Source organism: Malaclemys terrapin, chromosome 2 (genome assembly GCF_027887155.1).
Source record: "Malaclemys terrapin pileata isolate rMalTer1 chromosome 2, rMalTer1.hap1, whole genome shotgun sequence".
Taxonomy (NCBI): Eukaryota; Metazoa; Chordata; order Testudines; family Emydidae; genus Malaclemys; species Malaclemys terrapin.
The window spans coordinates 32,590,572-32,607,034 of NC_071506.1; the positions used below are offsets into that span (position 1 = coordinate 32,590,572).

Here is a 16,463-nt window from a genome sequence, read left to right on the forward strand (position 1 = left end):
TGAATGCCACTGTAATTTGAGCATGATTTGCTAGTATAGCCTTTGTTCACCACAATTTTTTAATGCCCCATTTATGTAATTGTCTATAAATATTAATTTTATCCTCCTTGGATTTATTTTCTGGCCTTCAAATAAACTGACACTGAAAATTTAGGTCAGTGTTAATGGGATTATGAAGGTTGAACTCTAATATTTTATAACCAGGATCTAAGGATATTTCTCACAGCAGCAGATCAATTTGTCCTAAAGCAGCCATATTTGGAACAGAATGAAACTTGTCAGGAAACACTATCACCTTTGAAAAAAATGATGAATTTTGATATGCAAAGCATTGTGGATAAAATTTTCAAAAACACCATAGTCCTATTTTCAGAAGTGACTTAGGCACTTAGGAACATAAATCTCATTGAAAGTCAGGACTTAGGTTCCTAAATCACATAGCCATTCTTGAAATTTTACCTTGTGACAGTACTACAAAGTTAGACAGTCTTAAGTTTTTGTATACAAGCTCTTCTCTGATTGTGATTTCGTCTTCCCTTCTGCTGCTTCTTCCCTTTTGAAAAAGGAGAGAATTCTGACCTAATGAGATGAGTCAGAATCTCTGCTCTTATAAATGGGTGAAACACCACTGAGGTCAATGAAACTATGCCTATTTATACCAACAGAGAATCTGGTCTTTTAAATCCTAGAACCCTCTGAGGTGGGAAGGACCCAGGGCTTGGGCTGCAGACTGGGCCTGGAAGCCTAGACTGCAATTAAATGGCCCCCGGGCCAAGCTCCATGAGCCCGAATCAGCTGGCATGGGACAGCCATTTTTAATTGCAATGTAGACATACCACTGGAATTCCAGGTCCTTGCAGTTATCTCATGATGAATTAAGAGATTGCACAATGTGATTTGACCTCACATTGGAGAAGTTAGAAGTGGTGATTTTTTCCCCCTTTTAGGTTTGATTTTTTAAAAAAAATCTGCTCTGTAAATTAAAATATCAGAGCTTTTATGAAGGGAGAAGTTTTCTAACTTGGTTTTGCCTAAGCAATGGGGTACTCCATGCAGGGCTGGCTCTACCGTTTTTGCCACCCCAAGCAAAAAAAAAAAAAAAAGCTGCTCGGAGTGTGCCGCCACAAGAATGGATAGAATGCTGTCCCTTAGGATGTGTCGCCCCAGGCACGTGCTTCCTCCGCTGGTGCCTGGAGCCGGCCCTGACTCCATGCATTTCTGGACAATTTCTGCCCAGCTCAGTTTCACAAGGCAGACAACAGTATCATTAATCCCCTCTCCCCTAATAACGCCCAGTGATGGAAGTTATGATCTTATAACCATTCCTGTGACTGGAAATGGGCTTGGTGGATAAACCTTTCTAGGCTTCTATTGTTGCTCTTCTGTAGCTCTCTTTGAAAGTGTGGGTGACTAGTTGTACACTTAGCATGAATAATTATATAATTGTAGAGGTTTTCTTTAAAAAAAATAGTTTTCTTTATATGTCCAGGTCAGATTGGTGTAACTAGGTCTGAATTATCAGATGACCCCCAAAGATAAAAGTTTGGTGGACCAGAGGAGACCAGCTGGCCACTTCAGAACAAGAGAGGGATGCGTCAGGGGTTCCTGGATGGAGGGGAAATCGCTGGGCAGGATATATGGGGAGGTATGAGGCTGAGCAGGGCTAGAGGAAATGGCGGGCATGGAGGTGAGGTGGGACTATGTGGGGTATGGGGAGCTGAGTACAGGAGGAGGAAGAGGCAGGGAACCACTCAATCCTTTGAGGTGCCAGAGGGGAGTGCTACTGCACAAGCTAGGTAAGGTGTACTGCAGTGGCGCACTCCTCCTGCAGAGTCTGGGGGCACCTCTTACTTCTCAAACATCAGACAGGCTGCTCACCCAAGTTCCTGAGAAGGCAGGCCTCTTTACCACACATCTTCCTTAGCTTATAGAACCAACACCACCTCAAGTTTAGTGAGTCTGTCAGCTGGAGATGACAGCGAAGTGCTAGTGCACCTCTGGGTATGTCTACACAGCAAAAAAAAAAAAAAAAAAAACCCTATGGCAGACCTGTGCCAGCCGACTCTGGCTCATGGAGCTCCGGCTGTGGGGCTGTTACATTGCTGTGTAGACTTCTGGGCTTGAGCTCCCACCCCACAGGGTCCCAGGGCCCAGGCTCCAGCCCGAGCCTGGAAGTCTACATAGCAATGAAACAGCCCCGCAGCCTGAGTCCCGCAAACTGGAGTCAGCCAGCCCAGGCCAGCCATGGGTTTTTCTTTGCTGTGTAGACCCACCCTCTCAATTCTCCTTCAATGAGGCTATCCTGCCACTCTTCTCCCCTACCACATTCCCTCTGCTCTGCTCCTTACACCTCCCCATGGACTTGCCACCTCTGTGCTCTTGCTCTTCCCAGCTCTAGTACCCCTCAGGCAGTTGTCATTCTGTGTCTGGAAGCCCATAGTTGAGATCATTTTCCATTGACTTCTGTGGCAAAAATTATGAAGAATGTAAATAACTTGCCCCCCAGCTTTATTTAGAAAGGCTCCTATGTCAGAGATCTTAAAACTGAGTTCCTTAAGTTTGTGTGATCTTTTAGTCTGTGGGATCAGAGGAACTCTTGGACCAAAAATGCTAAATTTGGCAAAAACTTTGCAATTAGATCCTGGTCTCCTCTCAGGCCCTTTGCTTGATTACTGGAATAGACTAAGATATCATCTGGATATGCCACCACAAACTGGTCTAGGATATCTTGAAAAATGTTGTTGATCAGATGCTGGAAAGTGGCAGGAGCACTGGTGAGTCCAAAGGGCATTACCAAATTCTCAAAGTATCCATACTTCATTCTAAAGGCTGTCTTCCTCTCATCTCCCTCCCTGATTCAAACTAGAGTATGTGCTCTTCTAAGGTCCAGTTAATACCTATCCAGGAGCAGTGAGATTAATGGTAAGGGATACTGATTATATTTAGCTATTTGGTGCAGTACTCAGTGCTTAATTTGTAATGAAAGAGGTGCCAGGGCTCAAGCAATTAGGTGCCAGGACTCAAGCAATTTTTTTTACATTCATAACTGATGCAGCAAGCCCAGAAGTGCTGGGGCTATGAACTGCCAACCCTAGAGGTGCCGGGGCTCAGCCCTGGCACAAATTAAGCACTATCTGTAGTCTTTTTCTTCTTCACCAGAAGTACAGAGGAGGTAGAGCAGCAGCTGAAACCTTTTGCTAAGTTTTCCTGGAGGTACTCCCTTAACATTGGTAACTCTGCTTCAGACTTGGTTCTGGGCTAAAGGTCGATGGGGGAATTGTTAACGAAATGCAGGGGTACTGAGTCTGTGTTCCATTTTTCTAAGATATCATGATAGTCTTGGTATTTTACAGTAAGATTTGATTTATTGTGCCGGGATGGAGTTTCTAGGTCCAACAGGGTTGCTGCCATGTGGGGGAAACATCTGGGTTACAGGAATGGAACCCTCTGGCTTTATTTCTAGGGTTTCAAGTTCTTGAACGAGAAAGGAATTGTCCCTATGGAAGCTTGATGGAAAGGCAGTAACTCATTGAGACCACAGAATATGGGGATTGTGAAGAATAAGCTGCGGTGACCCTAAAAAGTCCAAGGTGAAATGTTAGGAGGAAATAATGTTAAACTGTAGGACTTTGAGGTGATCCCCAGAAACCACTTCCAGTGGTGTGGTCTCTGTGTAACCAGGCCTGATGCCAGTCAAGATCCATGTACTGTTTCTACCAGGTCCAGTTACCCTTGGGTTATATTGGGAGACTGATGGCCCAGCCCACAGAAAAATCCATAAAATTGTCCCCTGTTCCTAAATCAATCAAGGCCTATTATATTGGAAAGTCCTGCTCTGACTGCACAATCTGCAACTGCAGTGGAGATGGAGACCTGGAGATGGATGAGGAATTCCTGAGTTAGCATAATCTTGGGGTTTCTCCCTCATGGTACCCAGACTCGACTGGGTGTGGTGTTAACCTCTTCCCTGTCATCAGGTTAGTAGGGGAATTGCATACTTGCATACTGCATGCCCTGCTCCTCCACAATAGAAACAGAGGTTCTCCTGTCTTCCTAGTCTCATTCACTTGGGGATAGGCAGGGCCATTATATGTCAGCTGGTATGGACTCTACCCAGGGAAACCTCGCTTGGCCTTGAGGGCTGAGCTTTGGCTAAATGCTGGAAGTGGATGGTCTCCTCCTTCATTGCAGTTGTTGGTCGTGCAGTCACGTTTCTATCCAGATACACGGGTCCATGAAGACCTATAAACTGGTGGTGTGTGTGTGTCAGTGGGGCCATCTGTGCCAGCTTGTCTTTTAATTCTTTGCAAAGCCTGAGCCAAAACTGATGGAGGAGTGCCACATCATTCCAGGTAGTATCTATGGCCAAATGTCTGAATGGGGTGACATAGGAAGGGGCTGACCTCAGGATTTGCTGAAGCTTTCATAAGGCAGTCTCTGCTATGTGTGCTTTATGAGGGTGAAAATACTGGCAAACATTTGTAAGAATGAGTCCCAGTTGGTCAATACCAAGTGATTCTGTTCTAAAAAAGCAAGAGGCCCATGCCAGGACCTCCCCAGTAAGCAAGCTCAGTACTAACCACACCTTAACTTGTTCTGTGATGTACTCCTGGGGCTGAAGCATAAACAGGAGTCTGCACTGGGTAATGAATCCATTACTCCTGAGGGCATTCTGCACCAAAAAAATTAAAAATTCTGCACACAGTATTTTAAAATTCAGCAAATTTTATTTGTCAAATAAATGTGGAGGCATGGCATTGGGGAGCACAGGCCACTGGCTGCACAGAGGTGTGAGATCACTATACAGCTCACCACCACCCCCGCCCCGCCCCCAAGACATGGACTCAGTGGTGAGGCTGCACCTAACCCTGACACAACACAAGGACCGGGCCTGCCCCAAAAACACCCCAGGACCCTGCCCCTCCATGCCAGGTGCACCAGGTGTGGACAGGCAGGCTCAGCAAGGCAGGATCCAAGTGTGGAGGGGCTTAGTGTGGGGGGATCTAGGTATGGGTGGAGAGGTTTCTGTGTGGGGCAATCTGGGTGAAGGTGGTTGGGGCTCAGTGGGGGGGGTCTGGGTGTGGGGAGCTTAGTGGGGGGTCCAGATGCTGGGGGAGTGGGGCTCAGTAGGGTGGGGAGCCAGGTGAAGCTGATTGGGGCTTAGTAGGGCGGGGATCTGGGAGTGGGTGGCTTGTTGGGGTGGTCCAAGTGCAGGGGGAGTGGGGCTTGTCGGGGGGGTTCTGGATGCGGGGGTGGGGGTGAGGCTCGGTGGGAGGGTCTGGTTATGAGGGGTCTGGATGCATGGGAGTTGAGCAGATGGGGGAGCAGCTCCCTATACAGTGATCCCTCCCCCTGCAGCTGAGGAGTGATGGATGCAGGAAGCGTGGGGTGGGGACAGTTTACAGAGCTTCCTACAGTCAGGGGCGAAATCTGGGAGTAGGTCTGACACAGCCCTGGATGTCGTGCAGGGGAAGAGGAAGTCCCATCCTCCCCAGCCCAGGCAGGACTAGCAGCTGAGCCTGGTGTAGGGTCGGAGGCACCAGCTGGGTCTTTCCCAGTCCTGCCCCCTAACCCACAGTGATTTACCTCTCTGCCGGCTGCCCTGGACACCCAAAACATACTGCTGGGGAGTATCCTATGATTGCTCTTCTGGCTTCCCTTTGCTTCTCTTCAGAAAGTCATTTTTCTGCGGGGAAGCAAAGAAAATCTGCGGGGGATATTAGTTCTGTGCATGCATAGTAGTGTAGAATTCCCCCAGGAGTAACCCATGAAAATTACTGAGGGTGCCATCATATCTGTCTGGCAAAGGAACTCTGGGGCCTGTCTCCTGAGTTGGTGTCATAAGAGATGATGAGTGGTTACCCGCAGCTGCTCTGAGTGCTGTGGCTTGCTCCTGAAAGGAATGATTTCCCATCTGCAACTGTCATACTGGGTTTTTCAGTTTCTGGTTCTCTGCCTAGAGGGCAGTGATCTGCACCTGAGGACTCAGAGGGCCCTGGGATGATGGCAGGGTGGGAGCCCCACTGGTATCCATAGTTGGTCTGGGGGTTCAATAATGAGTCCCAGAGAAGACCAAGGTTGGTCTGAGCAAACTGTCAGAGCCCATAAAGTGGGGCAGTCTGACAAAGTGGTTGGAGCCAGGAGTAAAGTCGGGGTCATGGTCCCACCAAGGGTCAAAGCCAGAGTTAGTCAGAAGCCATGCCAAGGGTCTAAGCCAGAAACAGCAAGTACAGTCAGGGCTAGGAAGCAGGACCAAGGCATGGTGACAGGAACTGGGATGAGGTGTGGTAGTAGGAGCAAGACGAGACAGCAAGAACAAGGAGCAGGAACCAGGTGAGGAAGATGGGAATAGGTCTCAGAGGTCTGGGCAGCAACAGGCCTCGCAACTAGTTACTCAGACAAGGGATGGGACAGGAACAGGAAGCTTTATACCCACTGGTGTCCAATCATCAGTCTGCTGTTAGTCATTTGAGCCTACTGAGTCAATGAGTGTAGCTTCTGGTGGTTGGGTATTAACAGCAATTCCCTTATCATGAGCCAGTGCAGTGGATAAGGCTCATGCTTGGTGGGCCTGGGTTCAAGACCTCTAGTAGGCGACTTGTGCAGAGGATGTGCTGTGGCTGCATCAAGGATGAGGAGTGGTCACTGTGCACTACTCTCTGGTGATCCTTGGCTGCTGTTGGCCCTTTTGGGGCTATTATAAATTATGGTGAGGATTCTCCCCCAGCAATCCTAAGGCTCATGAGAGTGTACTGTGCTGAGTGGCAGCGTGACACAGCTGAGTATCTGGGTCTTAGAACTCTTAAAATAGTGCAGAAATGTTTTTTTCATTATTCCTTCCCCCCTCCCCAAATTGAATCTGGACTAGGTTACATGGTAAGAGTCTGGTAATCAGAATCAGTCATCTTCATCAGAAAAAAAAAGAACGTGAACTGCTCTAAGTGGAAATCTCAATTCAACCTTAACTATGGAGCTGCTACCGGTGCCTCCATAATATAATTATAACATTGGGGACTTTGCGGTAATACAATAAAACAAAAACTCAAACCAAACCAAAAAAAAAAAAAAAACCCAAAAAACCAACCGACTCTGAACTGCCAAAAAAGGCAAAAGAAAGGATGGAAATAGGATAGGAGTTTTGAATTATGATCCAGAAACTGAAATGGAATAGAATTATTAATTAATTTTTTAAACATGCTCTTTGCATATGTTCTGTTAAACCAAACCAGGCAAGCTTTTAAGGGAGTTTCCATAAAGTCAGGTGAAGTGAAAATTCATCTAGCAAGAATATAACACTTTTATCAAAGGGTGCTTTTAGCAAGTGATTTTTCATTTAAAACAACAGTACATAAATAATTTTAAGGCCAGAAGGAACCACCAGATCATCTAGAAATGAAATCAACTTCAAAACATGTTTTTCCCTTCCTGTTTTGGAAGTAATAGTTAATGCATTATTTCAAGTGTACATTTGCGTCACTTAGATGTGAGGGACGGTCATATGATGTTAATTTTTCTTTTCATGTTCTGTTCTGCACCTCATCATTGGACTAAATTATTTGGAAAAACCTTGATGTCCTTTCAAACTGTCTTGTGTGGGTGGGCAAGAAGCAAATGTTTTTATGAATATTTAAACATACTGGACATTTGATTCAAGCATTGCAATTAATGAAATATTTGCAATGCATGTTGAATATAACAAATGTGCATTGCAATTAACTGTTGCAGGACTATCATCAAAGCAAGTCATCTTATGGCCTCATCTTGAAAGTGCTTGCTAACGTGGGAGAGGCTTTGCAGGGTCAGGCTCTTAATTTGCAGTCCACGTGCATTGTAGATTAAGTATTAAGGGCCTGGTCCTTAACCCAGACAAAATTCCTGCCATTATTAGTTATAATAATAAATATTTCTGTTATCTTCCAACCAAGAAACACAAGTTTCTTTTGTGTACATGAACCAATTTAGGTTGACTTTAATAGGAGTTTTGTCTGAGTAAGACTGTGGAAATCCATTTCCTGCAGGGAGTAGCTAAGTCAGGATCAGGGTTGATGGGTGGAAGTTGCTACATGTTCTCACTAGCCATCACTTCCTAGCCTTCTCCCCATACACAGATGCTAGGCCCCTAGGAGAGCCATTCAGGCATAAAAGTAGAGGAAATGATACAGCAGGCAGCTGACTATCCCCTTTTTGGCAACTAAATTTTGGGTAAGCACCCAAACTTTTGGGCTTTATCTAAACAGAGGATCTGAATATCATTTTGAGGTTCCCTTGGGACCAGTACTAACAGCAGACTACACGCATAGAGAGTCTGAATGGTCAGGGGTTAGAGGATTAGCCTGGGATCTGGAAGACCTATGTTCAGTTTCCTGTTCTGCCACAGACTCCCTGCATGACCTTGGGAAAATCACTTAGTCTCTCAAGGTTCCAGCTGTATAATGGGGAGATGCACTTCCTTACTTCACAAGGAAGTTGTGAGGATAAATACATTAAAAGATTTTCAGCATCTCAGATACTACGGTAATGGGAGCCATGAGGCTATGTCTACACTGAGTTATGGATGTGATTCCTCTGCCTGTGTACGCATACTCCCGCTAGCTCTCATTTAGCTAGTTTGAGTATAAATAGCAGTGCAGCCAGGGTAGCGTGGGAAGTGGCAGTAGATGCACGTCTGAGCTGTGCCAAGTATATACCAACGCGTTTCAGGCAAGTTTTACTTGGCATGGCTCAGACGTACCTCCAGTACCACCACCAGTGCTGCCGTAGCTACACTGCTATTTATACACACACTAGCTTTATGAGAGCTAGAATGAGTATGTGTACACAAGCAGGGGAATCACACCCCTAGCTTATAGTGTAGATGTAGCCTAAGACAGATAGATCTGTAAAAGAGAGGTAGAGCCTGAAGAGCCGTTGCTTCCACGTGGCAGCTATATTATTACATATTGTATGTTGAAGACCTCAGTAAGCTAATTTTGAGCTCTGCATATGTAACCTTTGGGTGGGCTAGAGTTCACTTCATTTCCTGTCTCCAGTGGTTAAAAAAAAAAAAAACCCAACTCCCATAGAAAGTAGCTGGAGACCCAGAGATCAGTCTCCAAGGATTTTCAGCAAGGATTGCACAGGGTCAACCTCCCTACAGTCAAGTCCCAAAAGGAACTAAATAAATAATTTAATTAAATAACGGTATGATAAAGAAACAAACAAAAATCTAATTTTTAAGCATGCCATGGCTATTTTATAATCCACAGACATTACTTTCAGTTATACATGCTCACCTAAGACTCAGGTAGAGTCTTTGATCACCAAATCTATGCAGTCTGCTGAGTCTAAAACAACATCCCTCCACTTGCTTGTAGGAATCTTCAGTTGGAATCCAGGCAGACTCTTCCTCTGCTGAAATCACTGTTAGCCAGTCAGCTAACTCAATAACCAACCACTCAGTTAAGTGTACAGATTTAAACAACACCCTGTTTCAAGAAAATACAAAACTTTCCCCATTACTACATTTAAAGAAAAGTTGGTGAATCAGACTACTTGAGACAATTTGACTAGAACAGTTTGGCTAAAATCAAAACAACATTCAAAGCATACAATTAAAATACAAGTTATTTTTCCCTTCCAATTTCCCCTTGTTATAATTAGCATTGTCCATGCTTCCCTGTTAGAGGGTTAACAATATCACTAACCTCCTGCAAAATGCTTCAGGGTACGTCTACACTACCTGCCGGCGAGTAGTGATCAATCTATCGGGGATCGATTTATTGTATCTAGTGTAGATGCGATAAATCGATCCCTGATAGCTCTGCCGTCGACTCTGGAACTCCACCACAGCAAGAGGCAGAAGTGGAGTCGATGGGGGAGTGGCGGCCGTCGATCCCGCGCTGCGAGGACACGAAGTAAGTGATTCTAAGTCTATCTAAGATACGTCGACTTCAGCTACGCTATTCTTGTAGATGAAGTTGCGTATCTTAGATCGATTTCCCCGCCCCCGACCCCCCAGTGTAGACCAGGACTCATCTGACCCCAGCAACAGGGAACCAAAACTACCACACCCAATTCCAGAAGCTTCTGGATGTGGAGTGCTAAATCTGTCTAGCAACAATGGCCCAGACACAACTCACTCCTACCTCCCCCAATGGATCTCTTAAAGAGATATTTCCCTATTAGGCACATGGGTTACACATAATCACAAAGGGGTCCCAAAGATCAAATTACTTTTCCTGTGAAAACTGCCTAAATTATAGTTCAACGTCACAATAAGAGTTGCTGTAAAATGCCTTGTGTTTCCCTAACTGCTGCAGAAGATAAAATGTCCTATCAATTTAAGTGGCCCTATTGTAACTTTTGGCCCTCTAAGGTTTAAGAATAAATACTAAAGTCCTTGTATTTAAAGAATTTATAAACTTGTAAAGTTCTTAGAGGAATTTACAAATAGCTATTTCAGAAGTACCACACTGGATCAACTTGCTCCTTTGGAAAGAGTGAAAAAGAAGTGCATGACATAAGTAACTGCAAAAACTAATACAATGTTGCATAAAATGAATTCCAAATGCTTTCTGATGTAACTTCACATGCTAACGATGGATATATTGATGCAGTTTATATATTTTAAAAAGGAATAATTTTTTTCAAATAATATTCATGATTTATGTGTGTGTGACTCTTTTATTTTATAATGGATTTTTCTGTTAATTTTTGAACATTTTGGCCTGGCATTTTGTGTGTGTGTGTGTGTGTGTGTGTGTGTGTGTGTGTGTGTGTGTGTGTGTGTGTGCTGAGACTTTGCTAACCAAAACCTTGCAGAAAGAGCAATACTATTTTATTTAATTATTCCATAACATAGCTTTTTAAGTATCCCTAGTTTTCAGACCTCTGTGTGTGTTTGTGGAAATCTAAATTTCTCTCTCTCTAAATCACCTGTCCCCCTTTTCATGTGTGATGGCTCATTTATAAACCAAGAAGTTATATTCCTGTTTTATATACTAACTCAATGTCTGATATGTCTATCTTTAAGGTTTTCATGGTTACTGATTACTCAATGTTTACCTTTCTTTTTTCAAGTAATTAACACCCTTAATAATCTTTTAGTAATATCTCTAATATCTGTGTGAGAAAGCTAATATTCTCAGAGCTGGCTCCAGGCACCAGCCCAGCAAGCAGGTGCTTGGGGTGGCCAAGGGGAAGGGATGGCACGTTGGGCTGTTTGGCGGCAGTTCAGTGGTGGGTCCCTCTCGGAGGGAAGCACCTGCCGCAGAAGAAGAAAGTGGGGCGGTGGAGCTGCCGCTGGGGTGCCACCGATCGCAATTGCGATCACGGGGTTTTTCCCCCTCACTGCTTGGGGCGGCAAAAACCCTGGAGCCAGTCCTGAATATTTAGAGGTCAAGTGAATATTTAGGAAGCACAAGAAGTGGAAGATTGGTCCCCAGATGTGTTGCTTTAGGAAGCAGAAGCCTCTTCCCTGCCAGCATCCTGCTCTGTGCATAGGACCAGATCAGAGTCCTTGGGATGAGGGAGAGTCTATACTTTGTCTTAGCTTATATATCCTCAGCAAAATTAGATTTAGTTACCTTTTTCCTATTTAAAACAGAGTGGGTGACTCATATATAAACTGGGTCATATGATGTTTTGTAAACTAAAGGTTGAGAAGCAATTTCTTAAGATCTTAACAGATTGCTCCTTGAACATTGCTTCTGGGACACACAAGAGCAGCAGCAATGTAGACCTAAGTAACACAAAGGCATCAGCTTGATATGTAACTATAGCTGGGTAGTCAGTAAAAGCAACCAGTATATAATAGTTTCAGCATCCTCAGCACAGCTAGCACTGTGACTCTATATTTTAGAAATGGGGAGAAAAAGCTAGTCAACAACTGAGGAAGGAAATCAAAATCCTGAGATGCCGCATGGACACTACTTACACATGCTGTAGAAGAGATATATGGCACGTATATTTCTAACAAAAAGAGAAGCAGAAAGTCAAGATACTGGGTGCTAAATGCTATTTGCAAATAAAATCTGGAAGAACTGTGTATCTATACCATAGCATATGGATTCATATGTGAGTTTAGAAATCAAACATAGCATAAGAAAGCATTCTCAGGTGGCTGCAAATAGTCTGTTCGTGGCCAACTAATGGAAATGATTTGGACCCTTTATGCAATGATAGGCAATGATGATATATGTTAGCACATTATCTGTTCCTCTTTCTCTAAATATCTCCCTCTCCCCCTTTTCTCCCACAAATGTGTTTAAATACAAGTGTGTATGTGTGTGTGGGGGAGGGGGGGACCACAATAAAATATAGTTCTATTAAACCCAATGTTATCCCACACAGGAGGATAATCAACTCAAAATTTGCACTTTTTAAAATTTGTATTGTACCAACTGTTTAACATCTAAGGCAAGAGAAAAAATAGACATTTTAACTTCTTTATGCATTTGGCAGCACTTTGTGCTTAATTAACTTCACAATTTCCACTATTGAGTCAGTTTCTGTTGTTTGGGTGTATCTTTAATACAGCAACAGGGAAGAGAAAAATATCTGTTTTTTAAAAATAGGAAAATGTAGTTCTAAAATCACAGAAAATAGCATGAGGGTTCTGGGGCAAATGTGGTAGCTAAAGGTAATTTTTTTTTAAATACTGGGTGGATCTCAGGTTGATGGCATCCCTTTTTTAAACTCTTCTATTTTTGCTATTTAATTGCTTTACAAGTGTTTTCATGTTTGGCCTTATTCTAACTGAAAACTTTTAAAATATGTCTCAGGATGCAGAATAGAAAACTGCGACTCTTGCTTTAGCAGAGACTTTTGCACCAAATGCAAAGCTGGCTTTTACTTACACAGAGGCCGTTGTTTTGGAGAATGCCCGGATGGATTTGCATCCTTAGAGGAAACTATGGAATGCGTGGGTGAGTGTCTTTGCACAACTCTATCATAGCAGTTATTTTAACACCTGTATCTTTATGAAATGCCTGCTGGATTTATTCTGCACTTCTGATTCCAAAATGCCTTATTAATTGGGATCTAAATTTATAATAGTCTTGTGCTGACATTTTGAATTCTCTAGATATTAAAGGGGACAAGTTCAAGTAATTACATCACAAATTTTTTTTTTACTAACATTGGTGTATATATACTAGATGAAACTACTAATGTAATCCAGCTCTCTTTTTTTATCTCAATAACTTAGTCACTGTTCTCAGAAAAACATCTCTCTCTCTAACATTGTGACCTTCTCTAGGTTTTTAAATAGCACAATATTGGGGTGCTCTGCCCTATGTCTACACCAGAGTTTGGTCAATTTTATTACATCACCATCATCAGGGTCTTATACCTTGGCTTTTTAAAAACCTCATCCTCCTGAAAACTTATAAACCAGGCCTTTACATATAATGTATATAATTTGGGGTTGGTGCACACCTAAGTCTACCCATGCAATATCCGTTGCCCAGCCACAGGGCTGGCTGAGTTCATACTGAGCAGGGAATTTTAACTCTTCCTTCATTCAGCTTTTTCTGAAGCCCTCTTCTCTTTCCCATGTCACATGTGTAGAGGGCAGGATGGGAGCAGAGAGAGGATTTGTCTTTCCAGCTCGTGGTCCTTGCTGGGTGGTCCTAGTAGTGCTGCTAATCCCAGTGTGTTCTCTTTGCCTCTCCCCTGTATCCCCAAGCTGTTGAAGGGAAAAATAGGAGCACATGAAACCTGCCAGGGGGTTACTCCTTGCGAGGCCCAACAGCCAAGAGGAAATGAACATGTGCTTCCACATCCACACACACAGGGCACGTGGGCTAGGATTAAAGGACAGAGATAGGGAAACTGAATTCACCTCACCACCTCCCAATGTCTGAATAGCTCCCATCTGCAAGAGTACGGTGAGTACTAATTGCAGATTCTGTAAAGCTACTGAACTGAATTCCTGCCATGGCTTTGGATTTACTTCAGAAAAGGAGTGACTCCCAGTTCAAAGCGTTTAAAGTTTATAAAACTAAGCCAACATTGCTGACTCCTGAGTGAGTCTCATGATATTTGATATTTTTGTTAAAGCTCCAGCTCGTAATGTGAGGCACTCTCTCCTGATAGTCATGCCTAGTGGTCAGAGCAGAGGTTGAAGCCAGATTTCAGGGCAGGCCTGGGCTGAGGGTAGCACTGGAACTGAGATTTGAGGAGAGGCTGGGGTCAGAACCGAGAGCATAGTCTGTAGACAAGCCAGAAGTAGTACTGTAGCCAGAGTCCAGCTGCAGGCCAGAGGTTGAAGATGGGTGGTTAGAAACCAAATCAGTACTGTACCTGGAGTCCAGATACAGGCCAAAGGTCACAGCTGGGTGGTCAGAGTCCCATGGGGTCAGGAGGTGGAGGCAAGGCCTGGAGCAAGGTCAGAGCAGGGCAAGGACAAGACTGGAACAGGGCTTGGGCAAGGCTGGGGCAGGAGCAGGCTGAGAGAATCTGATACACTGGGAGATAGCAAGAGGGTTCTTGGACAGATAATGTTATTGTACAGACTGATCTATAGCTCTGGTGGGACTGGGAAAATATCAGAGCCTGCGGGGCCATCTGACCCACGCTCCACTCAGGGATAGGTTGCTTTCACATTCTTGATGGCTGAGTCACTGCAGGCTCTGGGAGGGATAAGTCAGTAAACTGGGTTGTTGCTGCATGCTGGCATGCTCACTGCAGTTCTGTTGGAGGGGAACCCATTGAGGCTCTGGGTGGGCGGGTGTGGGCCTGCCTTTACTAAAGGCTCTCCTCTGCAGCATAAGAGGGAGGGGGCACCAGACCCAGTCCTCAATGACAAGGGACAACAAAAGGAAAAACAGGGATGGGAGTGAAGGTCACCGGGATAAAATCTGGGATCCAAAGGGAGACACCGAGCAGAGAACTTCGGACAGCACTCACTGCTTCTCCAGGGAGCCAGTGGACGCAGCCCAGAGGAACTTTGGAGATGTGACTTGAAAAGGGATCAGAAACTGGCTTCCAGTCGCAAAGCCCCTCTTCCCCACAATCCAGCTTCCTCCTCCTGGTATGGTAGAGGACTACCTTGGCCAGCACCAGGAAGAGATTGATGAGGAGGTCTCGTGACTTCATAGGATCACAGACAGGGTGTGTATAGATCAAGATGTGTGGGGAAAGTGCAGCCAGAACTTACGAAGGTTTTGGAGGAGCTGGATGAAGGGCTTCTCCAGTCTGATGCACCCTGTATAAATGTGCACCATGGTCTCCCTCTCACTGCAGAAGGGTCAGGTGTCAGAGGAGGAGGTGGTGAACCGTTCCAGGTACACATTTGTGCTCACAGGTCGATGAAGGAGCCACCAACTAATATCCCCAGTGGGTCATGGGATCAGAATGGAATATTTACCCTTCTGGGGTGGTAGGAGTTCCCTCCAATTGGTATCAGGGTGGAACATGAGGGCAAGGAAATGCAGGGTGTGGAGCACTAGTGCATACAGATGTTTCCTGGGGACGATTCAGAGGCAGACTGGCTACATGTTATGCAGCTGGTTCAGGTGGTATGTCAGGGGTGGCTGGGGAGGCTTGCAGGGCAGGGGCCCGATGATGAGGTCCGGAGGGCCAGGGGTGAGGTGCAGGTGGAGAGTATCCTCCCGCAGGACTAGAGAAAAGTGTGATAGATGGGCAATAAGGCTGTCCATGCCTCCTGGAGAACACGATGGGGAACACGAGGGTGGTGAGTCCCATGCACTGGCTGAGCAGTATGGAGTCCACCCAGTCCCTTCAGTCATAGTCCAGGAGGTCTCTGATCCTGGTGGCACTAGCCAGGACCAACCTCCAGTGCACCAAGAGGGGACTCCACCTAGGGTGACCAGATCACTGACAGGAAATATCAGGATGCGGGGGCGGGGGAAGGGGTGTGGAGGGGAGGGCAACCAAAAAAAAAGCTGTTTTGCAGGTGCCGGGGGAATTAGCAGGCCCTGGCCGCGCTGTGGCCACTGCCCCCCTCCCAGGGACATGCGGCACATCCTGCCGCCCCGTGGGGAAGGAGCCGCTGGAGCGAGAGGCGTGGGGCTCCGGACCCCAGCAGCGGTGCAGGAAAGCGGCTCAGGGCAGCGCGAGTGGGTAAAGTTTATCGGCGGGGGGGGGGACCCCAGACGGCTCCTCGCCCTGCCCTGTAGTGTCCCCACTCCGCGCCAGCATGTTCCGAGGGCCGCAAGAGGCCAGGTAAGGACCCGAGTCCCCCTCCCCCCCTCGTCCTGGTTCCTCAGCTGAGCAGCATTTCCCCCTCCCTCCCACGCTTGCCACTGGAATGCCGGTGCAAGCCTGGAGGGAGGGGGTGGTGGCCGGCTTCCAGTTCCTGGAGCTGGTGAGTAGGGGCACCAGGCGGGCAAGGGGGGCTGGCAAGGGGGCTGCTCCCCCAGGAGGGGGGTGGGGGGGGCTCAGCTGAGGAGCCAGGACGAGCGGGGAGGGGGGAACTTGGCACCTTCCCTGGCCTGCGGTGGCCAGCACAACATGCTGGT

General features: G+C 45.8%; 1 protein-coding gene across 3 annotated transcripts in view; it reads left to right on the forward strand.

The window, feature by feature from the left end:
* Positions 1-16,463, forward strand: part of RSPO2 (R-spondin 2) — a 173,951-nt gene that overhangs the window by 83,425 nt on the left and 74,063 nt on the right. For all 3 annotated transcript variants that reach the window (XM_054018730.1, XM_054018731.1, XM_054018732.1), the window contains one exon: positions 12,762-12,905. In XM_054018730.1, the coding sequence (XP_053874705.1) occupies positions 12,762-12,905 (144 nt within the window). The remainder of the gene's footprint in view (positions 1-12,761; positions 12,906-16,463) is intronic.